Source organism: Brassica rapa, chromosome A09, assembly GCF_000309985.2.
Source record: "Brassica rapa cultivar Chiifu-401-42 chromosome A09, CAAS_Brap_v3.01, whole genome shotgun sequence".
In the NCBI taxonomy this organism is placed as follows: Eukaryota; Viridiplantae; Streptophyta; class Magnoliopsida; order Brassicales; family Brassicaceae; genus Brassica; species Brassica rapa.
The window spans coordinates 36,749,277-36,775,048 of NC_024803.2; the positions used below are offsets into that span (position 1 = coordinate 36,749,277).

The window sequence follows — 25,772 nt, forward strand, 5'->3', positions numbered from 1 at the left end:
GTTATTCATGGTAACAGATCTTTTTTCTTTGACACTGGATTGTATTAGTATTTTAAGCATTCTAAAACAAAAAGTTCTAAACAATGATAACTAGCAAAACAAAAGTAAAACAGATTACACTAGGAATCTAAAGTAAATTAACACACATCTATTATTCGTATAAGTGACTAAAGATTTTTTATATAAAAACTTAATATTTATGTCTCGAGTAGTTGAATCTCAAAAGAGATAATCTTCGTATTAATCCAAAAATATCACGTTTCAAACTGATTTGAGAACGACTGCCACTATCTTTTTAATATTTCGATAGGATTCACCAAGACAAGACAACTCTTTATATTCTTTTATTAATAATAACAAAGTCAAAGATATTATTGTTCCTAAGCATAGTTTGCAGCAAGAACTCCATAACTAAAAATCATTTTTTAACAAAAAATTAATCACTTAAAATAATACATAAAATTTAATAGACATTATAAAAACTTGAAAATGTATAGCCAAATACTAAAGTTAAATATAAAATTGAATATTCAAAGTATTTATTTATGTTTTGAATATCATACTAATTTGAATCTTTATGTAAATATTCACCTTTAATTTTCTGGATTTTCGGAGTTTTTAATTTTTCGGATATTTACCTTTAATTTTTTGGATTTTCGGAGTTTTTAATTTTTCGGATATTTCTTTAAGATATTCGTTAGGATTTGGATTATACCAAATATCAGAAATACTCCATTACATAATCTGTTCAGATATTTTTACAGATCTATAGATTTAGTTATAGACGCCATGGCCTAAATTACTCTGTATATGATTGATTAGATTCTTGAAACAAATGTTCATCACACTTCACACAGTATGGAATAAAGCATTAACGTGATGTTCTGAAGACCTACATTAAGCTTAACGGATAGTAAATCACTGAAAAAAAATTAGAAATAAGAGATGAAACAGAACAAAGGTTTTACGATTGGTTTGGTTTGAAAGGAAACTAAATAACAGAGTGACTTTAGCAAAACTATAAACAAGTTTTTCTCTTCAAAGGCGTCCTTTTGCAGCCCACTTCTTAGACAAGTAATCACTCACCAGGAGCTGGACATTGCAGCTTGATAAGCTGTTGTACACTTCTATCATCTGCGGGATAAGCATGGCCACTTCAGGCACTCTGAGCTCTGTAGGTTCATCCTCTTCAACAAAGATCTCCATCTCCTTCAAACACTCAAAGTTGTCCAAGAAATGCTTTATCAATGCCATCTCTTTCATTGTTCCAAGAAACCCTTGAATCTCCAACATTGTCACGGGACAAGATTCGAGAGAAAGACCTTTGTCTTCCCGAAAATATTGCAGTCACAAGCATCCCCACATTTATCTGTCACATGGTGCAAGAGACCCTGGAATCATGCAAAAAAAAAAAACAATAAGGGATTCAAAGTATGAACACTACTATATTTGTACATGTTGTGACATTATACCTCTCAAGGACCAGGATATCTAAACGTGGACAATTCCTTAGAAGAACCGGCATTGCTTGCCATCCACGTTTCTTGTCACTCTTAATACGTAAAGACTTGAGATTGTTGAAGACCGGCATCGATTCACAACATAGAGAAAGCACCTGAAAACAAGACATAGTCACAAAAAAAAAAAAATCAAACAAACTTTTTGCAAACTACGTGTAACAAGTAAAAAAAGAAAAATACTTACCTCTAGGGTTATTCAACACCCGCTCTGGATCTGTACTCAACTCCGCCGGAGATGACCTCCGCAGCCTCCGGAAATGTGCTCTGTTCCAGAGTCTACCGGGTAGCTCGCTCAATCATCTTCAATGTGCTCGAGAACGACCAAGCGGGGAGGTCTCCTCCGCTATGTTCCAGATCCGACATCACAGCACACTGCTACTCCTCGAACTGGTTCGCCGGTACGCCTGTCGACGATAACACCGCAGCCTTCATTGCTGCTGTTCACGCTCCAACGATGGAGCCGCGTCATTTCGGGTCGTCACCTGCTTGGAATCTGGAACCGTCAACTCTCCTCTGCACAGCTGCTCCACCTCCACGGACAATCAACTACCGCATCTCTCCAAAGGCCGGCGCATCTCCCCTCCGTCTTCCCGTCGCCTCATGCAGCCCCCTTGTTACACGAGCTGGACTTGCACAGATCTGGAACTTCTTGGGCTTGGCCCATTATCTGGTTGCTGAGAACTCATCATCAAAGCCTTCAAAGCGCACTCATCCACCACTACAGCACTTTAAGATATCATGGACCAGGACCTCAATTCATGAGGCTGTACCTTCGACCGACTCTGTGTGTAGTCCTACTCCGGCAGCTTTTCCGCACCTCACTGCAAAGTCGGGAGATCCAGGTATCTTCGGAGACACGGTTTTCAACCTGAAGTTTTAGAACTACAAGTGAAGATTTTCTACGGGTTTCTTCTCTCCTTAGTTATCTCTATCTTTCATTATATTTTAGTTATGTTAGTTTATCTACTTACTGTCGAGTATCTCGAAAGTTGTAACCGATTTAATCCATTCGACATTTAATTTTAATATAAGTATTTGGTGTTCAAAAAACTTACCTCTAGGGTATCTGGTTCTAAGTCAACATACTTAATATTTCTTATGCCGTTCATGAGTTTTCCCACATTTGGAAACAGTAAAATTTATTATTTGAGTTAATTTGATTATATAATAAATTCCATGAAAAAAAAGATTCCATGAAATTTGATATTTGAGTTAATTTTGCGTAAGAATGTTTTGGAGAAATTTTAGGATATTTGAAAATACTAGTATTCCTTTAACATTTGAAATAATTTTAAAATATTTTCTAAAACTCTGTTTTAATTATTTAATATTCTTTAAAATCCCGACCATAGTTGTTCGTGCGATTGAGAAATGCATCTGCTTATGAAACCGTACATATTCCATGTGATGATTTATAGATAAACACTTGCATGCATTTAATCGGTGTAGTGTACGTGTTCGCACCTCAAAATATATGATTCCAAAGGTTTCGAAACTTCTGTGTAGTAGTAATCTTGTAGGCAACGTCGTTCACCGTTTAAAGTCATGCGTCGAGTAGATTTTTACTTTTTTGAGCAACTGCGTCTAGTAGATTACGATTGTCTACATTATATGTAAATAGTCTACATTATATTACAAAACGTTTTTTCACACTTTATTCACGGGAAGATAAATTACAATTACAATAGTATAAATCCAAACACAAAACATTTAATAAATCACAATTTCTTTTTGTACGATATCATTGCTGATTAATTAGTAATCAGTATAAGGTAACATATGAGAATAAAATTAAATAAAATCACTTTGCTTATAAAAGCCCAGAGTCAAAGACAACACCGGTTGACGGCAACCATGAACTTCCGTCAATGAAACCCGAAACCGTAAACCCTTGAGCTTCAGTCAACGTCAACGCAGGGTGGTACCCAGGCCAATCAACCCGACCCGAAACCGAGGACCCAGGACCCGAGTTACCAAACTCTCCGTAAAACAGACTCTTCAGAGAATTACTACTCGACCAAGGAGACCAACCCGAAGGATGAATCGAACCGTCCAAAAACGATTGCATCACAACTGTCCTCGAGTACTGCTTCCACGGCCGACCCAAATAAGTCCCGGTCGAACCGGTAATTCTGCAATTATGAATCGAAATCCCGGTATTCTGATTCGGGTCGGACCGTCCTTGGGCCGTGACGTAGTTCTCATCGGAGGAGCCTTTTCGGGACACGATGTTACAGCTTTGGAGCACGACGGCGGAGTTTCCGAAGATGAAATCGACGGTGCCGGAGATGTCGGTTTCTCGATAGAACTGTCGTTTGGAGAGAGTGTAGAGTGTGTCTTGGTACCCATCGATGGAGCATCGGTATACAACGGATCTGTCTGACCCGACCCGTAATGCTACCGCTTGCTCCGCGTTTGGTCCGGCGCTATTCACGAATGTTATGTCCCGAGCTATGAATCCATCTCCCATGGCAGCTTTCAAAGGTAAATAATAATTCAAATTTAGAAGTAATTTCCCTCGTTTTAATCGACGTTGCATGATTATGCATATATATTTTAAAAAATAATTTAATATTTCCTAGATAAAATATTTATAAAATTATCACTTAATTATAATTTAACCAGTGATGACCCAAAAATATAATTTATCCAGTAACAAGATAAAAAATAAGATAATTATAATAAATTTTGCATTGATATATTTTTTTTGGTAATTTTATTTATTTATTTTGCATTGATATTGAAACGCATAAAAAAATATATAACGCAGTAAATAGTAGAGCATAACTCAAAAGTGACATGTACATTAAAACTACAATTTTATTTGTTAAGTTTATGAAAAAAAAAAGTATATGAATAAAATAAACAAATAGATAGTGCATATGGATATATATTTATAGACAAACAGATAGTGATATAATTATTAAATAAAATTTTCCAATTAGTTTATGAGTGAATGTTAATCTCACCGACAGTGGCGCTTTTGTAAGTATTAAACCCGCCTCTGTTACTTCTGCTACCGACAATGACTGTCTTGCCCTTTCCGTCACCAACAAGCATGACGTTCTTCTGTTTGCTCGGAATATTGAGATTCTCTTTATACGTTCCAGCGGTTAAGTGAATTACGCTTCTGCCACTCCCCTTCTCCAAAGACGCCAACGCTTCTCCTACGCTCATATGTGTCCCGCTCCCGTCGGCAGCCACCACCGCGTGAGGTCTCAGCTCTTCCACCGAAGCTTCTAAGAGCCTCCGGTCCGACGAAGAAACCCACGTGGGAAAATCCTGACGGGACAGTAGTTTACGGCCACTTGTTTCAGGTCTGGACGTGGAAACGAACATGTCTAGCGATTTGGTGAGTAAACCGGTGAGGTTTCTTGCGACGGAATCTATCGTGATTCCGTCTCTGTTGAGGCTTGTTTTCTCACTGAGGCTTTGCTTACAAGTCTCTTGATTAGTCAACGCTGCGCTTAGCCAAGTATGGACATCATCATCATTGACGTGATCTTTAGGCTTGGTGACGATGCGAGACAACATGTCGATTGTGTCGTCTAGCAGCTCAAGACAGTCGTTGACAGGATCAAGCATGACCGATTGAGCTGTACGGTGTGAGAGCGTGAGACTTAAGGCGAGGGAGTGAGCTAAGAGAGCGTGTTCCAAGCTGCGTTGGACTGAGTTGAGAAACTCATCGTCAGAAGTTGAATGTTTGGTTCTTCTTGATGATGACTCGGAGTTTGGGTGTCTTGAGAATTTGGAGAATTTTGATGAATTTGCAAACACTGAAGTATGAAGAAAAAAGAGGTTTAATGTCAGAATGAACAAAAGTTTGATCCGGAACTTATGATTTGGTAACGAAGATGACGTAGTTGCCATGTTGTGATTTACGTGCAACCTTTGTTTGTGTTTTAGTAGAAAAGTAGTGTTATGTGCTTCCCAATAATCTGTATATATAGATATTTTTCATGATCAACTAGTACTAGGTGCACTAAGATCCTTTTAAAAAGGAGGTATGGACCAATTTCGTAATTGGTAGGGAGACTTTTAATTATATTTATCCCGTTTGATGTATCGGCTTCCTCCTCTTTGGTACGTTGTGTAAAAAAAGTATTAAGCCATAGTATTGTGACAACATTTCTTAAAATGATACTTAAGTTTCAACCATATCGCTTCAAGATCCTCTTCAGTTTATTTGATGCTGGAAAAGTAAGTCTTAACTTTCAACCATACTGCATGACTTAATATTTTCATAGAATCCTTTTCTCGTTATTTAATGATAGTTTTGATACGACGAAATATATTTCGCAGGATTGATTAACTTGTCAAAGAAAACGCATATCAAATAGATTTAAGATTCATAATAAGGTAAGTTCGATTCCATACTTATAGACAGAAACACATATCAAATAGATTTAAGATCCATGAGATCATCATTATCCAGAGTTTCTTAGGGTGGAATTCTTAGGGAAATATAAAAAATTGTTTTTTAAAGTAGTATTTTAAGAAATAGTATTTTAACTTTTCAGTTAAAAATAAGAAATAATTTTTTATATTCCCCTAAAAACGTCGTGTTAAGAGAAATTCTAGATAATGATGCTCTAATAGAGAGTTTGGCCGTACGTGGAAGCCCTCTCAACCTGCATTGACAAAGGGATCCTCAATTGAATCTGATTTGCTTAAGCTGGTTAAATCCCTCACTACAGGGCCTCCGAATGCAGAAATTTATGGGATTGTTGCTGAAATAATTCGTTTGTCATCAGCATTTGATTTTATCTCTCTAGTCTCTAGTGGATTCATCTTGGCAAACCGAGAGATGCGGATTCTTTTGGCAAAGCAAGTCCTGTGGAATGAATCTATTATTATAGTTCTTCTGAACAATAGAATTTAAGTTTATGGTTATGAAAGTTGTGTTAAAAAAAAGATAGAAATCGGTTATAATCTATTAGACTTGATTTCACTATATTATGGGGCTTCTCTCAGGTCTATTTTTTCCTTGTTATTACTGCATGAGTCTTAAGTTTCAACCAAATTATATACAAAAACGAAAAATCAATTTTTAAGAAATATATAAACCTATAAAACAGTAAATCCAGATCAGTTGTAAACCTTTTTTTGCATAAGACAGCCGACCATCCCTTCCTGTCTGGTAATAGTTGATGACTTTTCGAAAGGTCGATTTGTTTTGGTTCTTAACATTTAATGGCTTACGTTGATTTATTAACTCAATCTGTTATTCAGTAATAAATTACAAATGGTTGCTTATTTGACATGTAAATCTAAGTCGTATACTCACGCAAACCTAATGTGATTTGCATTTCTATTTTCGTAGACAGTTTCTAATTATAATCTCGTATTATAGCTCATAGCAATACTCATAAGTTCACCCAATGAGCCAGAACTCAGAGTCAAACAGTAAAGCACGTATATATTGATGTATTAGTTACGAAAAAATTACAATATCTCCATAACTATGATATACACAAGCTAGTCTAGCTAATATTTCAGTATAAACTTAAAGGGACCATTTTTTCATACCAAATAAATTCCCATTTATACATAGTAGCTTCATTGAGTTTATGCGTTTGTTGTTCGTAATCAAAATAACCTAAGTATTATTGAAAAAAATATACTACTCCTAACGCACATGGAAAAATTAATTAGAATTAATGAGATGGGTATCATTTTCTCGAAGCTCTTAAGAGATTTAATGGCGCGATTCACGTCACTCGTCGTCGTCACTCTATTCACCGACTTGGATCCGCGGGATACAAATTAAAGCCGCAACTAGAATTCAATTATTCAAAGAGAAATTGTCGTCCTCATTTAGTGTATATAATTTTATTAATTCAGAATTTATATAATTTCGTTAATTCGGAATTAGTTTAGGATTCATATCAAATAACTTGATACGTACAATTTCTAATTTAGTTATATATACTTATATGACGGGATGAGGTAGCTCGCTTGGTAAAGATCCTGGAGGCCAATCGTCATGCTCACAGGTTCGACGTCAGGCGGAGGCGAACTGTTCATTCTGTCACCAAATGCGGTACTGGGTGTTGGGCTTTGTCTCCAGCCCAGGTAAAGTCCTCTCGGGTGAAGTGGACCGCTGCCTAACTGAGCTCAGGAGAATGATCCACGTAAGTCGGGAACCCCTAGATTAACAAAAAAAAAAAAAAGAATGGAATGTAATTGTGTAAATTAAGGTGAAAAGTAACATAGGCTGATTGCATGTTGTCTCGAACGGAAGGTTTTGAGAAAGACTTATTCTTAGGTCCACCCCCTAGGGTGAACCTCTAGGTTCACCAACCAATAAGATTATCTTATTTTATATTCGATATCTTTTAAAAAAGGAAACAAAATATTGTCAAATTATATTATGTTTTTAAAATTAAAAGATAAAAAAATAATAATAATTACAAAAAAAATATTTTACGTCGTCAGCATAACATTAAACTCCAAACCCTAAATTCTAATCCCTAAACCCTTAATCCTAAACCCTAAACTTTTGGATAAACCCTAAACTCTAGGATAAATCCTAAACTCTAGGATAAATCCTTAACTCTAAATCAAAATCACTATACACTAAAACATTCAAGCGTTTAGGGTTTAGGGTTTTAGTCGTTTTTTATTTAGAGTTTAGGATTTATCCAAGGGTTTAGGGTTTACCCAAGGGTTTAGGGTTTACCCAGGGATTTAGGGTTTAGGATTTAGGGTTTAGGGATTAGGATTTAGGGTTTAGTGTTTTGTTGACAACATTAAAAATATATATATTTTTTAATTCTTTTTTCTGTAACTATTATCTTTTTTTACTTTTTTGTTTTAAAAACATAATATAATTTGAGAATATTTTGTTTCCTTTTTTAAAAGATATCGAATTTGAAATAATGAAATGCTCGGAGCCTATATTCGTGGGTTATGCTTCAAATGCTTACTTTTGGATTTGCATTTATATATTAAAAACTTAGTAAACTTTGAATGAAAGTATGAAAAGAAACATAAAACAACTTGAACAATATGCTCGTAATCAGAAGTCACAGAACTATGAAAACCTAAAGTGATTCGAAAGTATATCATGTGGGTCGGTTTGCAAAGGTGGCCTGGTATCCATTTGTTTCCTTTTTGTCAGTACTACCAAGATACTGGAAGATACATATTCTTTTTATCTTATATGGGAGAACAAAGAAAACATATTTGATCCTATATTCATTTTGATAGAAATATGGACAAATACGTAAATACAAAATCTTTTTCTACATATGAAGTTGATTAGGGAAACAAGAAGTCTACAACTTGGGCACTGAAGATGTCTTTGTCTCTGAGTTGAAATCTGAGCTGGAAAACATGCATGCCACTAAAGACTAAACACATCGATGCTCTCTATATATATTGTCATCAATTTATTCAAGATCAGTGATCGTTTTTTTGCGTTATATAGCTTTTGTCTATAAATTTCGAGATTAATCTCAATATCGTTATGGAAAATTTGATCATTAAGAAGATAAGCCCTAGGACTTTAAGAAGAAAAAGAAAGAGAAAAGATAAACCCTAGGATCAAGGTTATTCTGCTGCACACACATCTTATTCATGAGTCGTTCATCTTATCTTAAGTTATACTAATTAACTTAATAACAATACTATTTTAGTTTAGATGTGAGCGTAGTTACATTAAACAAATTAAAATGGGGCCAATATAACACGATGGTTTCCATTTCATAATTCTGAAGCAGAGGAATTGACTGATTTTGGAGGCATTTGTTGACTTCGCATTTACCAATATTTATCATTTCTAAGTCAACAATAAGAAAACACACACACAACTATACACACCTCGATTTTTCCCAACGTTCAGTAAATCATCTTCACATGGATTGAGGTTTAATAGTTAACTAGATTTTGACCCGCGCTTTCAAAGCGCGGGTTTATTATTATTATTTTTTCAATTGATAAATATTTAGTAAATGTCATATTTTCCTATATTTGTGTTTTATTTTATAAAAGACTTAAAAATTTCATCTTTATTTATCGATTTCATTTTAAATGACTATTTATGTTAAAAAAAAATAAACTTTATTTTTTAATGAATTAAGTTGGTATAACTCTGATAAATTAATTTTATTATGGAGTTAATATTTTAATTAAAAAATTATATACTTTTAATAAAGATTTATACTTTTCAATAAAAAAATTCAATTATTTTTATGAATGCTTAAATTATATTAAGAAAAGAAAAAAATAATAATTAAGAATAGTTGAAAAAAAATTATTTGAACTTGGACTCAATGGCCCAAAGGAAAAAAAAAAGTGAGAATTGAATCTGATTTTTTAATAGGCCCAAATGGCCCAGGAGAGATTTGATTTGGGCTGGATCCAAAAATAATGACTCAATATAGATTTGTTATTAATATTACTTAATTGCCCTTAATGAAACATGCAATGTTAGTGAAGGAAACATGCCCCTAAGGTAATTATGACAATAGGATCCTGCTTTAATAGTATAGATTTATGAATGCTTAAATTATATTAAGAAAAGAAAAAAATAATAATTAAGAATAGTTGAAAAAAAATTATTTGAACTTGGACTCAATGGCCCAAAGGAAAAAAAAAAGTGAGAATTGAATCTGATTTTTTAATAGGCCCAAATGGCCCAGGAGAGATTTGATTTGGGCTGGATCCAAAAATAATGACTCAATATAGATTTGTTATTAATATTACTTAATTGCCCTTAATGAAACATGCAATGTTAGTGAAGGAAACATGCCCCTAAGGTAATTATGACAATAGGATCCTGCTTTAATAGTATAGATTTCACTGATATTGTTATAACGTATCGGCATCGATATTCAACATAATTTTTTCTGATTAAGAATTCATTATTATAATATGAGGATTTTGTAAGAAATATATACTCTCAGTACATAAGTAAAAAAGTATGTTTATGATCTATTATTATTACTGACAATGCACGTACTGTATAGTACATAAATACATGATACACAAAAGTATATATTATACGAATCAAAAAGATTAGGGTGAGTATATATGTATATCAGAAGAACTAACTCTAGAATTTCCGAATGTGGGTCTGTGACGAATCAACCAAAGACTTCAAATCCATAAGTTTTTCGCCAAAAAGGCCAAAGATATCGAAAGGGATAGTCTATCAGTATTTTGATGGAATGTCATTTACAACTTAGTCCTTACCCTTCCTTAATTAACAACCATTGAACTATATATATTATATTCATTTTTATATAATTATAAAATTTGCCGAAATTCATTAATGCTTAAGTGGTTTTATATTTACGTGGTTCCTATTGTATTAACAACCCTGGTTTATTGTACGGGTTATGTATCATAAGAAAAGAAAAAGAAAAAGAAAAAGAAAAAACGTGATTACCATGTTTTGATGTTGCTGTATATTGATATATAGGATTGATCATTTAATAGTATTTCGTATCAAGCAAAAAAAAATACTTGGATCTAGAGCTTTAAGGCCGTATGTTTGAATATTTTACTAGGTTTCTATGAATATAGGCGAGGATTATCAACTCTATGCAGTGCCTCATCTTGTCTTTTCACTTTATGTTGCAACAAATCTATGCATGTTGCTCTCATTTCATCACATTCACAATTGATTTGGATTGTATATATGATTTGGCCGGAAGGTTGGACAGCTTTTGGTTCGAAGTTACATAAATTCTTGAGAAAAAAGACTAGTATCTTGAGTTTGATCTTGTTTACAGAAGTAAAAATTTGAAAGTAAGGAAAAAATACCTAGCTTGGATTAAAAATTCATATTTTTTTTGTTATGAGGTTTTCATATTGGTTAGTTTTTTTTATTATTGATTAGTTACTTGTGTAGAAAGCATGTTTGGTTAATCAGTATGATAATCATTTTCACCTAAACTCAAGCATAGGGTCATATCTCACTCGAATCTTAATAAATTAATCTTTTCTCTAAGCCAATACAGTTAATTGCAAATGATACAATCATTGTCATGGAACTGGTCGTATTCGTTGATATGTTAACGTCGTAATATATAGTGATATAAGACTGTCGGCTATCTTCGAATTACCTTCCCTTGTAAAGTAGAAGTTTGGTTACCAAATAAATATAATTAGAAAAATCTTTATAAACTAATGAATTCGATTCAGTGACTGAAATTTGATTGATTTGATTCGTTAAAGCACGAAAATGAAGGTTATATAGAAGTGTCGTTGGTACCTAATAACGTCTTTTGTTAGAAACGAAAAACTCATTACTCCATAATTTTATAGACATTTCAATCCTACTATATAAAAGGAATAAATTCAAAGCTTTTGACACTATCCACCTCAGCCAAAATATTCTCATCCAAAAAAAACTAAAAATAAATGTCATTTAGAAAATAATTAATTAACATACAACTTTTGATATTTCTAGAAATTTCAAATTTGTAACTGCTAATTTATTGATAGAATCATATATCTATATTGAATTATGTTCTATTTTTAATCATTAGACTTCAAGGGTAAATAAATTATTAATTTATAATATATATAGTTTATAACTTTATATTGTAGTTATAAATAAAGAGAAAATAATCGGGAAGGGTGGAGAAGCTCATGTAAAATTATGTAATTAAAATGGTAAAATGGTGAGTATGATGAGGTGAATCTAAAAAAATTTGTTGTACAAATTATGGTGTTTTCTTCGTCCACTATAATGATTTAAAATAAAATATATATTCACATAAATAAGTCAATATTTGTTATTTTTTTTTGTAAGATATTAAGATTATCATTTTCTGAAAGGTTACACTGTTGTTTTTAAACAACTTATTACAGCAAGGAAACAAAAACAACCAACAACAACTCAAGGTAAAAAAAAATCTTAAGGAGATCTTATACAAGAAATATAAAAAGAAGTAGAAAAGAGGAGAAAGAAGAACTTGCCGGGTAAGAGAGGAGACGGACACGCATCATACGGTCGAGAGAGGCAAGGATGACTGATGAAGGTGAGGAGACAGTTGTGAACACACGAGCATTACGCTCTTTCCACAACAGGTAGATGGCTGACTGAAAGTAGAGCTTGATGAATGGAGTAGCATGTGCATCTGCGTTGACGCGAGGTTGATTGATCTAGGCTGCAACAGAGCGTAGATCAGCCGGAGGAGAAATCCAAACTTCAGCAGCAACAAGCTCCCATATCAAGCGAGAGAAAGAGCACTCAAAGAAGAGATGATGGTGAGTCTCTATTTCCATATTACAAAGGACGCACGTTCCGGAGACATTTAACTTCCAACGCCTCAAGCGATCCTTGGTTGGCAGTCTTCTCCGCAAAACCAGCCATGATATAAACGTGGAATATGTTCCTTGAACCAAATAGTCTTGTACCAATATTTATTGTTGATAGTGTTTATATTATTTTCTGACATTAGTATCCATATTTTTTGGTAAACTGATCCAAATAGATTAGTTTGTGGAGTTAACCAAACGAGGATTATAGTATTTACTTTGGAAAAAGTAATAGGTTAAATGATAGATGGTGTGTGTGCCTTTTCACATGGAAATCTGCACATATATTAAAATTGTAAGTTTTGAATCATAGAGAAAATATAGTGTATATAACTGAAGTTGGTCCATTCCGAAACTAAAGATGGCTAAAATTCTTCTTTGTCAAAATGCATAGATGTGAATCTTATATATGAATAGAGTTCTCCATTGCTTATAGCAGTGTAATAAACTCCATGTGTAAAGGAGAAAAAATGTTATATAAGTGAAACAAAAATTATGATTTTTTTCTTGTGCCTATAGGCTCTTCGCAATTTGAAGAAGAAAGAACATATTGTGTGAAAATCTTTGGCTCGGTCAAATTTTATCCAGTCGTTTATAAAACTGTTGTTATCTGATTCATGTAATTTTTCAGTGTTGATTTAAAAGCCCAAAAAACCCATCTATACTGACTTTTTGATATTTTTTCTGTGATTTGAATTTAAAAAGAAATAAAATTTTCGATAAGTTATGTAAACTCAGAACAAGTATTTAGTTTTAGAAAGCATTTACATGTTTCAAACTTATAATATATACATATATAATGTTTAAAATTATGCATATAAAACCTGTGTAAAATGTGTCTGAATATGTTTCTCTTCTTTAATGTGTTAATCGTACTATATATAACATTATTTAAAAATTTCAAAAAGTTTATGTCACTTTCACATACAAAAAACCATCAATAAAAAATATAATTCTCCATCTACGACAAGAAAAATGAAAAATTATAAACACTAGAGACGGTTTCGGGCTACGCCCGGATTATTTTCAAATATTATAATTTTATATAAAGAATTGTAAAAGTTTTAAAATAGAACTCAAAATTAGCTTTTTCTTAATATTAAAATGTACATTAAGCAAAAAAAGATTAGAAGTTAACCAAACTTGTTTATGATTGTTATTTCTTTATTTCTATTTTGGTATCCTTTGAATTTTTAAGCTACTATTTTTTTTGGTAATGTACCCGAAACATTGCAGCAGCTTCGTCCCATAAGACCTTCCTTTGAATATTCTCAATGTTCGCTCCATTATCACCAATCTTTCTCTTTACTACATGTTCTTCCTCCATTTTTTTGCCTCTTGCTCTACACCAAACTTCTTTCTTTAGCCTTCTTAGCCTTCTCAGTTGCTTCTGCGAGTGTCTCCATTTTCCCAACCATATCTTTGTTTATTTATTCCAACCTCTCTTTGCTTATTTTCTCTGTTTCTTTGGCTACCTCGATCTCAGAATTTCTGCAACCCTTGTGTTGGCTTTTTCTTAAGCCTCATGAGTACACTTGCTAAGCTCATATTACTCTGTTAGTAACAGTGTTAGGCTTGACGGACAATCAACATTGTTTTACTTGAAAGCATGTTCGCTCTCGAAAACCTTGATGGCAACAGCTAATGCCAATCTCTAAAAATCTTTAGCAGCCTCAATTTCTTCTTAGCTGCAAATAAACTGCTCTCAATTGTACCTGGTCGAGCCTTTTCTTCCTTTGCCTCTTCTCAAAACATTCGCAGCTTTTCACAAGCAAGGCCAGGATGATCTCCCTTCATCAGCTTCTTGAGTTGCTTGCTGCAACTGCTTCAGTAGCTCCACCATTTCCTCGCTGGCTTCCTTTCCTTGGACTCAGCAAGAACGATTTTTATCTCGTTCTCATCTTCTAGAGTAGTTATCTCTATAGATTCCATTTCTTTTGTATGGAACTTGTTCTGTAATGAGATATCTCTGGTTGCTACCAAGTCGTATGTTCCCTCCTTCGGCTTGTATGTTTCAATATGGTCATTCAAACATCAAGGAGATACGTCGCAAAAGATGAAACTGGCACCAATCTATATCACCAGCGATCTCTGATCTCTTATGAACCTAAATGAGAGGTATTGTTAAAATTGTTAGTGGTTAGATCAAAAATCTTAATAACTCTGCTTTGCACTTGCATTACCATAATAATGAGTGGCAGTTGTGTATATACACATACTCAGCATCAGAGTAGATTCCAAGCTTAAGCCCTTTGCTATGAACATAATCTGATAAAGCTTTGATAATCGTAACCAGGTTTTCCTGTCAGATATATCAGAAACACATCTTAGTTTCATTCTTAAATTGTCAAAACATCTCAGTAAAAAAAAAATCAGGTATAGAAACACTAAAAGAGAAGTAAAACAAAGTAACGAACACCAAACTATACGTATGTTGATATACTTGCTACCTATTGCAGAGAGACCACTTCAAACAAATGCATCAGTTGCTGAGAAACTCATATTATTTTTAAATATAATGATAATTAATATATCAATCTTGTATCAGATTACTTTTCTTAATAATAGAATCAATAATCACGGGTTTGTTTAATATGAGAGTTCATTGATGTTACGCTGAAAGTGATTCTAGCTTCTTTTTCTTTTTTGTCATCTGTTAGATTAATCTGTTAGATTAATAAAAGGTCATCAAGACCAACATTTATGCAATATGCCTCAAAAACTCAATAGAAACTACACTAATAGCAAAAACATATATAAATGTTCGCAGTTGTAAAATCACAAAGAAGCAAACGTTTATAATTAAGCATAAGACAAAGATATTAGTTCAGTGTGAGGTTCAATGTTCCAAATACGCACCGTTTGATCAAAAGAACCATAAGCAGGCTTTGTCCCCTGGGATAGTAGATAAGAATTAGCGCTGAGATCTGCCTGAGACTTCTTTCTGATCCACACGACTCATATCCTCTACGGTTGAAGCCTTCCCTCTTCCTTTCCCTTGGATTATGTATATCCGTTTTGGCTAATCCAAAGGGTCTATGCTCTACATCTAATTGACAATAGGGAAAGAAATTAAAGTCGCTGTTTTTTTCGTAAAAGAAACTTGAAACAGGATACAAAAAAGTAAGCACCTACCGAATATGAAAATGTACACGCTTGTTTGGTAGATAATTTTATATCAACATCTTTTCCTCCAGTTCAACGCTACATCTTAAAATCCTCATGAGATTCCTCAGCTTGTAATCTTCAAAAAAAAAAAACAGAATCACGAAGACTAATGAGTTTCCATCAATAGCTGTAAGATATAAACAGAGTTTGAAAGCTTATCAGAAGCGCCTAATCTACTTGGGTGGTTTGAAATTGACAATCAAGCAACATCTATAAAAGTAGATAATGCGTTTACTTTGATCCAAAATGCACAATATATTTGAGAAAGAACATGTACATTGTATATGTATACGGATATAGTCTCTTATGAAAAATGCAATGAACTTGAACACGTTGACACGATTTTCTTGCTGTCTTTATCAACGATGTCCCCACTTCCTTGGACTGTCCAAAACCTAATCAATCCCATTCCCAACTACAAACCAAACCAAGTTAATTTTGTTTGTGAGTTTAATGTATGAGATCGAATCCGAAAGAAAACCAAACCGACATTAACTAATATAGCTACCGCCGACAATGTAAGATTCATATACTTTACTTCTTCAATCTTAATCTCGTTGATATTACAAAAGCACGAAACTAAATGTAATACATTTGTTCCAAAAAATCCCCTAATACCATTAGCATAACAAATAAAGATTTTTTTTTTTTTGTCGACAACATTACAGACTCATATTGACCCTGAAAACCAAATTGGGAGATGTTGATCCATGTGAACGACGAAAGACGGCTGAATCCTGGCACTGCGTGCTAGACTATCCGCCTTCGTATTTTGCGTTCTTGGTACATGAATGATCTCTGATCGTATAAAACTCTCCTTCAGGTTCTGAATATCTACCAAATAACTTGCAAAAGCTGGCCATTCTTCTGGTTCCGAAACCATCTTCACCAATTGAGAACAATCCGTTGCAAATGTAACCTGAAATTGTCTTAAATTTCGCATACATTCCATAGCCCATAATAGCACCTCCATCTCTGCATGCAAGGGGGTTAAAGTAGCCCGGACGTTCCTTGCGCCCATCAGTCCCTCAAAGCCTTCTAAAGAACTAAACCAACCTTGACCAGAGAAAGTATCACCCTCTTTCCACGAGCCATCTGTAAAACACCATCGTCCGGGAATTGATGGATGAGACGTAACCTGTACCTGTGTTACCGTTCTCTGTTCATTCAAAAGTTGTGCCTCTGCCCAGAGTGTCGATTCCGTTTCTGCCAACTTAAGAGTATCCTTAGGATCCATATCCAAATTACTAAAGACCTTATTATTTCTTCCTTTCCAAATATACCATAGTATCCAAGCAAACTGATGATCCTCCATCTGCGGGACAATCCGCCAAAAAAGATGATCCATGTTCGTAAAAAGAGAACTCGTTGGGAAGACGGCTGGATTTGTTGGAATCTTGGAAAGAGCCCAAACCCGACGTGCTGGAGGACATTCAAAAAATACATGATTAATCGATTCCTCCTCCGCTCCACATCTTGCACAACCTATCTCACCTTGCATTCCTCGCGCCTTCAGATTCTTCTTAACTGCCACACACCCTGAAACCAATTGCCAAAGAAAATGTTTTATTTTTGGTGGACACCTGATTTTCCAACAAAAAGCCTTCAGAACGTCAACTGTTGGTCCCATCAATAATGGTGGTCGTTCTCTGTCCGGATAAATTCGCTCCACCTGGTATCCTGATTTAACCGTGAATTTTCCATTGTGTGTGAAATGCCATCCGTCTCTATCGACCATCTGATGTCTGCTCAGTGGTATACTTTCTATGATTTTCACATCGTGAGGATCTACCAAATCCCGTAGGACCTGCGAATTCCATTGTCGCGAAGTGGGATCAATAAGTGAAGCCACTGTGAGATCGGGATACAAATGATGTTGATTTTTATTGGCTGGTCTCGGGCGAGTGGTTGGGAGCCAAGGATCGTTCCATACTGATATAGAAGATCCTGTTCCCACCCGTTTGATTAGTCCTTTGCTTACCAAAGATCTAGCAGATACAATACTCCTCCAACCATAGGACGGAGAGTATGAACGGATCGGTTCAAGAGGTGAGACATGCCGAAAATACCTCCCCTTGAAAACTCTAGAGAATAAAGTGTTTGGCTTTTCTATCAGCCTCCATAACTGCTTACCAAGCATTGCGGTATTGAAGTATGTTATATCCTTAAAACCTAAACCCCCTTCTTCCTTACTGACGCAAACTTTATCCCATGATTTCGATACCTCTTGAACTACCCCCAGGATTCCACCAAAATTGTGCCACCGCACTCGTCAGTTTTTTTGTGGTTGCCTTAGGTAAACGGTAACACGACATCGTATGATTCGGCAATGCCGTAATCACTGATTTAATAATCACTTCCTTTCCTCCTTTCGTGAAAAACTTAAAAGTCCAACCGTTGACCCTGCTGTTTAGACGATCCTGCACAAAGCCAAAAACTTGAATCTTGGAGCCCCCAATATTTTCCGGTAAACCTAGATAAGATCCCATTCCCCCCCAAATTCTGAATTCCCAGAATATCTCTTAGCTCCTGCCTGACCGATTCCTCAATTTTGTGTCCAAATTGAATCGACGACTTTTCAAAATTTATCAACTGTCCAGAAACCACCTCATACTCTTTTAAGATCCTTAGAATAGTGTGACATTCTTCCTTTTGAGCCTTGCAGAAAAATAAGCTATCATCCGCAAAAAACAAATGTGAAATCGATGGACAAGCTCTGGCTACCTTAATCCCTGTTAATTGTTTCCCTCTCTCCGCCTTCTTAATATTAGCAATCAATGCCTCAGTACACAAAATAAATAAATAAGGGGACAACGGATCTCCTTGTCGTAAACCTCTGTGTGGTACAATGAGTCCCCGTGGTTGTCCATTTAGCAGAATCCTATATTGAACTGAGGAGATGCACTCCATCATTAATTTAATCCAGTGCTGATGGAAACCCATCTTCTCCAATAATGCTTTAATAAAAGACCATTCTATCCTATCGTACGCTTTACTCATATCCGTTTTAACTGCCATATACTTCCTTTGACACGCCTTATTTGTCCTTAAACCATGGAACATTTCCTGAGCTATAAGAATATTATCAGAAATCAAACGCCCTGCCACAAACGCCGATTGAGTCTCTGAAACGAGAGAGGGTAAATAGACCTTCAACCGTTGACACAAAACCTTCGATATTATTTTATACCCCACATTACATAAACTGATTGGTCGCAACTCCGTCATCCTTGTAGGCCGTTCTGTCTTTGGAATCATACAAATATTAGTAATGTTTAACCTTGGATCCATTTCCCCCGAAACCAAAAAATTATTCACCATCTCTACCAAATCATTTTTAATAATATGCCATGAATGTTGAAAGAAAAGAGCAGTCATGCCATCCGGTCCTGGTGCCTTTTCTGGATGCATCATAAATAGAGCCTCTCTAACCTCGACTTCAGTTGCCATTCTCAATAACCATCGGTTTATCTGAGGAGTGATTCCTGGTGTTATTTCCGACAGAAAATCATCAAACTCAGATGGAGAAGTGGTACTAAAAAGTTCTTCAAAATAGTCTACCGCTACTTTTTCAACTCCATTATCCTCTGTAATCCAATTTCCAGCTACATCATGTAATCCAACAATCCTATTACGTACTCTTCGTTGCTTAGTCAAAGCGTGGTAAAATTTTGTATTAAGATCCCTAGATGAATACCACATATTCCTACTTTTTTGGTGTCAATACTCCTCTTCATCCTTATATGCCTCTTGTAGCTTCCCGGACACCTCCAATATATCCTCCTGAGACCTAGTATCATCAGTTTGTACCTCCTCTAAAGCCTTCTGCAACTCCGCAATTTTATCCTTTCCAAAAGGGGGATTATTTTTACGCCATTTTCCAATTTGGCGACGACAATTACTAATCTTTTCCACTATACCATTCTCACTTCCTTCCTTATATTCCGACCATCCCATTGTAATTGAATCCATTAAGCCCTCTTGACCAACCCATCTCTTATCAAATCTAAATTGACCTTTTCTCCTTAGAACTTTATCATCAAGGAAAGCCACCAAAGGTCGGTGGTCAGATGCCACCATTCCTAAATATTCAGTATGAGAACATAGAAATAGCGTGTGCCATTCCTCATTAGCTAGGGCACGGTCTAAGCGACATCTCACCTTTACTGCCCCTTTTCCTTTACCTCTTCTCCCTTGCCATGATAATTTGTTTCCTTTAGCTGGAAATTCCAGCAATCCACTATTTCTATAACTGAAATAAAGATTATATAACTGAAATTCAAAAGATTTTTAAAATAAACCAAAATAAAATACCAAAGAAAGGGATACATCGTGAAGACATACTATCTTGTTTAGCTCAGCTCCGTTACGGACCCATTCTTGTGGCCGGCCCATAAGTGAAAAATACCAACCAGTGAGTCTGTCTAGAACACACCTTTGTGTCTGTCTGTCTGTCTCCACTGAAAATGGCTTGTGGGTTTTGCTCCCTGCGTCCCACTCTCACTTCCTTATTCTCCTCGTCCCACGCTTTTGCGCTTGCGCACACTCCACACTGGCGTTCGAGCTCCCTCCGTATCTCCCCCACTTTATCAGCTACAACTCTTCCAATTAGCTCCTCCTCCTCCTCCTTCTTCACGTGGGATGACGTCTTCGAGATCGGTCGGAAGGAGTTATCTGCCAGCGTAAGCTTCATCATCTGAATAAGCTTCAAAGAATACTCATTCGCCTCCCATCTTGGAATTGAGCACAAACACAGGAAAGAGTTTCCATGGAAGGAGGATTGTACAGTGGATCTATTGTCGGATTTCTAGTTAGGGCTTCAAGGAAATCAAAGTAAAAACTGAAACCGATACACTTGCTTTGATCGGAGTTTGAATAGATCGTGATATCCAAAGAGGCACAACAAATGGTCAAGCATCTTAGTTAAAAGAAGAAGGGGAAAGGGCAAAGAGATGAGATGTCGACATTATAAGATTTTCTCAGATTTGGGCTTCTTCCCTTTTCACGGATCAAAAAAAATTAACAGCCCAAGATCAATCCAATTTTGGTTTGACGTGGAGGAAAGAACCAACCCCATTGGATGATTTTAATTGCTGACGTGGACACTCTAGCTATTGATCTTATTCCCCTTTTATTATTGTTAGATATAAATTTAAATTAAGAAAAACTAACATTGGAAAAACAAGAAGTTAATATAAAAAAAAAACCGACAAATAATATTATAAATAAAATAAATTTATAAGACACAATCCGCGGAAAAAATCTCTAGTATTAATAAAAGGCAGAAAATCTACTCAAAACTTCAAAGTTTCTGGTTATTAGTAAATCATGATATTAAGAAAAGAGGCGACGATACACCATATGACCTCTAGAAATCATTACAATTGCAAAATGAACTTCTTGAATGAGGAAAATAAAAAGTATGCATTTCAGACTATCATGGAGATAACTATCGAAAATAGCATTCTTAAGAGTCATCAATTTTTCCTCTTGATATATTCTAAAGATTGTAAAAAATAAAGGTCTAATAAATTCATCTAAATATAAAAATGTTGTTTTTAAAACGGTTCCATTAATTTATGATGATTTTGGAGTAAAACAATCATGTAACTATAACATAATAATTTTATACAAAAATATTTCATACTTATGTTACTCTCAAATCTTTCATAATTTTTGCCTCCAAGTTATTTTCTATATTTATGGATTAATGTTTTTTTTGTTGCTTAAATTTGATGCGATTTTTTTTTGTTTTGAACATGATGAATTAATGTTTTTCTTCGTTTATCTTCCTTAAACTACCATCGGTTTCGCTAACAGTCAATTCTATACACCTAATCTAATCATAACACCCAGTGACAAAAGTTAGCGAGACCACTTCTATTCACCTAAACCAGTCTTGGACATGCAGTATGATCTTTGCTCACTCTTTCTCTCTTTGTTTATATTTATACATATCATAAGATTTAGAAGATATTTTATTACAGGGGATGGATGATTGCAGAAGTCATACTTCAAAGTTCAAACCATAACTCTCTCTCTCTCTCTCTCTCTCTCTCTCTCTCTCTCTCTCTCTCTCTCTCTCTCTCTCTCTCTCTACAGGGCAAAGTTCTTACCTGTACTATGTATATCTGTTGCAGGCGGACAATGCAGCTCATTAGTTAAAAACTTATGCAAATGAGAATGGTAGCCACCAAAGGAGTCTAAACCTTGTGTTTCTTAGGATTGAGTAACAATTTCATTTCGTAAACTACAAACACAAATAATGGACAACCTATTAAGTCCTCTTCTGCAAAATCTCATTTGATGATTACAAAACATATAGTAGTTTTCATAACTCCACAAGTTCTTCCGTCTGCGAGCCAACATAAGCCAAAGACCCTTCCTGTGCTTTATCATACAACACAGTTTCTTTTGCACCATCAACATCATCATCTTCTTCTTCATCCTCATCCTCATCTTCATCTTCATCACTACTAGTGATATAATTGTCTTCATCATCATCATCATCAGTTCGGTAAACACCAGCAAGGATGGTTGTCTTCTCATCTATAAGACCAGTAACTTCCTTAGCTTCCTCCAGATCATCTTCATCCTCATCACTACTAGTGATATAATTGTCTTCATCATCATCATCATCATCAGTTCCATCGACTCCAGCAAGGCTCGTTGTCTTCTCATCTACGAGACCAGTAACTTCCTTAGCTTCCTCCAGCTCATCTTGACTTGAGGCCAATGATAAAAGCACATTCTTAGCTTTCTGATCAGGTGGAACACCACAACTCTCCATCTCCTTGTACCAACTAAGAGCGCTCCCAAAATCCTTGCACCTCCCAGACGCATCCATGATCGTTGTTAAGATGGTTTGGTTCGCTTTGATGCCACTTAACCTCATTTTCTCATATACCTCCATAACCTTATCAAGATCGTTTGCTTTGGCATAACCTTTTATCATTGTCCCATAGGTTACTATATTCGGCTCAAAACCATCTACTTTTATCCTCTTGAAGAATTTCTCAGCACCCTCCATGTCTGAAGCGTTTACATACGCTGATAACATTGTTGTGTAAGAGCAGAGATCCGGATAAAATCTGCAAGAAAATTATGTTCCGTTACCAATCTCAAATGTAGAGGCAACACAGTTCATATTAGGCTGGGATTTTGAACCGAACCGAACCAAAACTTTCAGTTAGTTCGGTTCGATTCGGTAAGTTTTTTTTTAAAGTTCGGTTTTCAGTTTGGTTCGGTTCGGTTCGGCAATCTGTTACTTCGGTTTTCTTTAGAAAAAGTTATAACCAAACATACCAAAAACTCGAACATAACTAATAGAACTAACCGAATTTCAAACCGAACTAACCAAAATAACTGAACTAACCGAATTAAACCGAACTTATCCAAAATTTTAACAAAATATAACCAAAATCAAAAACTTTTGTAGGATTTTCAAAAACCAAACTAACGGAATACCGAACCAAACTTTATTTCGGGTTAATTCGGTAAGATTTATGTTGAACCAAACTAACGGAAAACCGAAGTACCCGCAGGCCTGGTTCATATGATATAACTACTTATTTACCTGTCCCGTCGCATGCTTTTAAAAACGGTCTTTGCTTGCTCCACCATTCCAGAAATAGCAAATGCATCAAGCAAAATGTTATAAGCTTTATGCGTTGGCCTGATAAAACGATAAATAAAGACAATAATATATCCAGAAGAGAGACCATTCTGTAGAATCTTCAGCAATAACTAGTTGTTGGAAACTGACCTTACACCAGCATCAAGCATCTCTTCAAAAACAGATAAAGCTTCCTCCTCTCTCCTTGCTCTTCCATATGCTTTGATAAGCAAAGCATAACTTACAACGTCAGGTTGAATATCAGATCTTTGCATCTGCAAAGTTACACAAAGGATTAAGATCACTACTATCACAGGCCACAATACTTAGAAAGGATCATTCAGAATCACCTGGTCATAGATCTTTGACACTTCTTTATAGTTAGTTTCAAAGGACATAAGACTATTGTAAGTAACAGTAGACTTTGGAACTCCTTTCTCTGCCATTGAAGAAAACACTTTTCTAGCCTTCTCATAGTTTCCAGCCTTCTTGTACATGTATATCATCATGTGATACATCTTCTGATCCGGCTTCAACGGAGATATCTTCTCATCTAAAAGAGTCTCGAAAACCTCTTCAGCTTCTTTAAACTTGTTCCCTTCCACGAACGTCTTGAGTATGATCTGATAAGTCACAGCAGAAGGCTCTGGCCCTGAGGACTGCATCCTCCTGAATATGGCTTCAGCGTTGTTGCATTTGCCTCCTCTTCCGTAAGACTCCATGAGAGCGGTGTAGGAGATCACGTTTGGACTCGATCCCATCTTGCTTAGTACGCTTAAAACCCTCTCGGCTCCGTTGAAGTTTCCTAGCTTCCCGTAAGCTGTGATGAGCATCAGAAAGTCCATTTCACTGAAGTTCCACCAGTTTTGGTATCTAAGCCATTCAAGAATCTGCAAAATCAAATGAAACAAGTGAACAAAATATTAAAATATTAACAGTAGACTATAAGATGGTTCATCTAATATCTCTCTACCAAGATTCAAGACTAACTTCATGATTGAAAGATTGTAAAAACAGTTTCATTCTCCATACCTCACTGACGAGGTTCCATTTCTTTAGCTGCTTGAACCTAACCAAAGTACCCAAAACAAGGTCCCTGGGAAGACCTTGGTCACCGTCAGTTTTGTACTGCCTAAGGACAGAAACTGCAGAACCAGCCGATTCGATCTCTAACATTAGCCCTCTCCATCTCTTCTGATCAACCTCATCTGCTGCATCTTTGAAAACCTCCATCTTCCTCCTCTTTTGCAAAAACTTCCTTGGGGCAAGCATCCCCATACAAACAACTCTGAACCGGTTTTGGATTTTAACACCAACATTAATACTATTGTTCTGTAGTTTCCTCTCTCTGACACAAAGATAAACACACAGAGACTTTCAGTCAATGAAACAGCTTAAGCTTATACGAATCGATTGAATTAAACGAAACCACATCACGTTTTTGTCTCAGAGATTCGTAAAGGCGGTTGCTTTTAAAATGAAAGACGAAACAGAGTCTAGAACAGAGCATGTCCAAACCCCCAACACAGAGAGACTTTCAGTGAACGATAAACCCGTTAAGGATTACAGATTAAGCTTACACAACCGATTGAATTAAACGAAACCCAGCACGGGTTTTCACAGAAACTCGTAAAGGCGGTGCCTTTTTGCAATGAAGGACGAAACAGAGTCTAGAACAGAGCATGTCCAGAACCTAACCAAACTGAGAGTTGTTCGAGAAAAGGTAAGGAAGTAGATAGGAAAGAGAGGAGAGGAAACCTGTGATTACTTGATGGAACTGAGACGAACGGCTTGAAAATTACAGTTTGTGACATCTAAAGTTCGTAGCTTTCTCCTCTGTCGCAGCAGCTTAAGAGGACGACGAAGAAGAAGAGAGCAGCTATTCTTCTCTTATCCTTTAAAATTAAAATTTCGAAGTTGTTATTTTTCTTTTACTTTCTTTTTGTATTTCTTGAGCACCTGTGTTTTTAAACCTAACCCAAACCGGTGGTCGAACCAAATTAAACTGTTAATTAAAAAAAAAGAGTCCAAATCAGATGTATAAAACTAGGTTTATTTGCAATTTGCTATAAAAGTCGACTTATTAATTAGTTTTGTCTTTCAAATCATAAAAGTAATTTTTTATTTGTTTGTTATATTTTTGTAACAACAATATTTTTTGTTATATTTAATTTTAAAATTTTCATAACTCACAA

At 35.4% G+C, this 25,772-nt stretch overlaps 4 protein-coding genes across 4 annotated transcripts; all 4 read right to left on the reverse strand.

Annotated features, from left to right (window-relative positions):
- Positions 1-80: 80 nt before the first annotated feature.
- LOC108869692 (putative F-box protein At3g58820) lies at positions 81-2,650 on the reverse strand (the record flags this gene model as incomplete). Its single annotated transcript, XM_018654433.2, is given in 4 exon segments — positions 81-1,341; positions 1,344-1,391; positions 1,466-1,615; positions 2,576-2,650. Coding segments are annotated over 4 exon segments (576 nt in total), but the record flags the coding sequence as incomplete, so codon positions are not given.
- A 477-nt stretch (positions 2,651-3,127) lies between these two features.
- LOC103841761 (probable pectinesterase/pectinesterase inhibitor 35) lies at positions 3,128-5,602 on the reverse strand. Its single transcript, XM_009118322.3, has 2 exons — positions 4,490-5,602; positions 3,128-3,995 (listed from the first exon to the last, which is right to left on the reverse strand). Exons 1-2 carry the CDS (start codon positions 5,388-5,390, stop codon positions 3,331-3,333), a joined length of 1,566 nt encoding a protein of 521 aa, XP_009116570.1. The 5' UTR covers positions 5,391-5,602; the 3' UTR covers positions 3,128-3,330.
- Positions 5,603-13,864: 8,262 nt separating this feature from the next.
- Positions 13,865-22,001, reverse strand: LOC103841762 (putative ribonuclease H protein At1g65750). The gene is made up of 6 exons (XM_033280091.1): positions 20,307-22,001; positions 16,240-20,214; positions 15,930-16,038; positions 15,654-15,843; positions 14,978-15,096; positions 13,865-14,901 (listed from the first exon to the last, which is right to left on the reverse strand). The coding sequence occupies exon 2, from the start codon at positions 18,100-18,102 to the stop codon at positions 16,633-16,635; it is 1,470 nt and encodes a 489-aa protein (XP_033135982.1). The 5' UTR covers positions 18,103-20,214; positions 20,307-22,001; the 3' UTR covers positions 13,865-14,901; positions 14,978-15,096; positions 15,654-15,843; positions 15,930-16,038; positions 16,240-16,632.
- A 130-nt stretch (positions 22,002-22,131) lies between these two features.
- LOC103841765 (pentatricopeptide repeat-containing protein At3g59040) lies at positions 22,132-25,568 on the reverse strand. The gene is made up of 6 exons (XM_009118327.3): positions 25,336-25,568; positions 24,610-24,925; positions 23,928-24,467; positions 23,728-23,852; positions 23,539-23,637; positions 22,132-23,053 (listed from the first exon to the last, which is right to left on the reverse strand). The coding sequence occupies exons 1-6, from the start codon at positions 25,389-25,391 to the stop codon at positions 22,294-22,296; spliced, it is 1,896 nt and encodes a 631-aa protein (XP_009116575.1). The 5' UTR covers positions 25,392-25,568; the 3' UTR covers positions 22,132-22,293.
- Between the last annotated feature and the right edge of the window lie 204 nt (positions 25,569-25,772).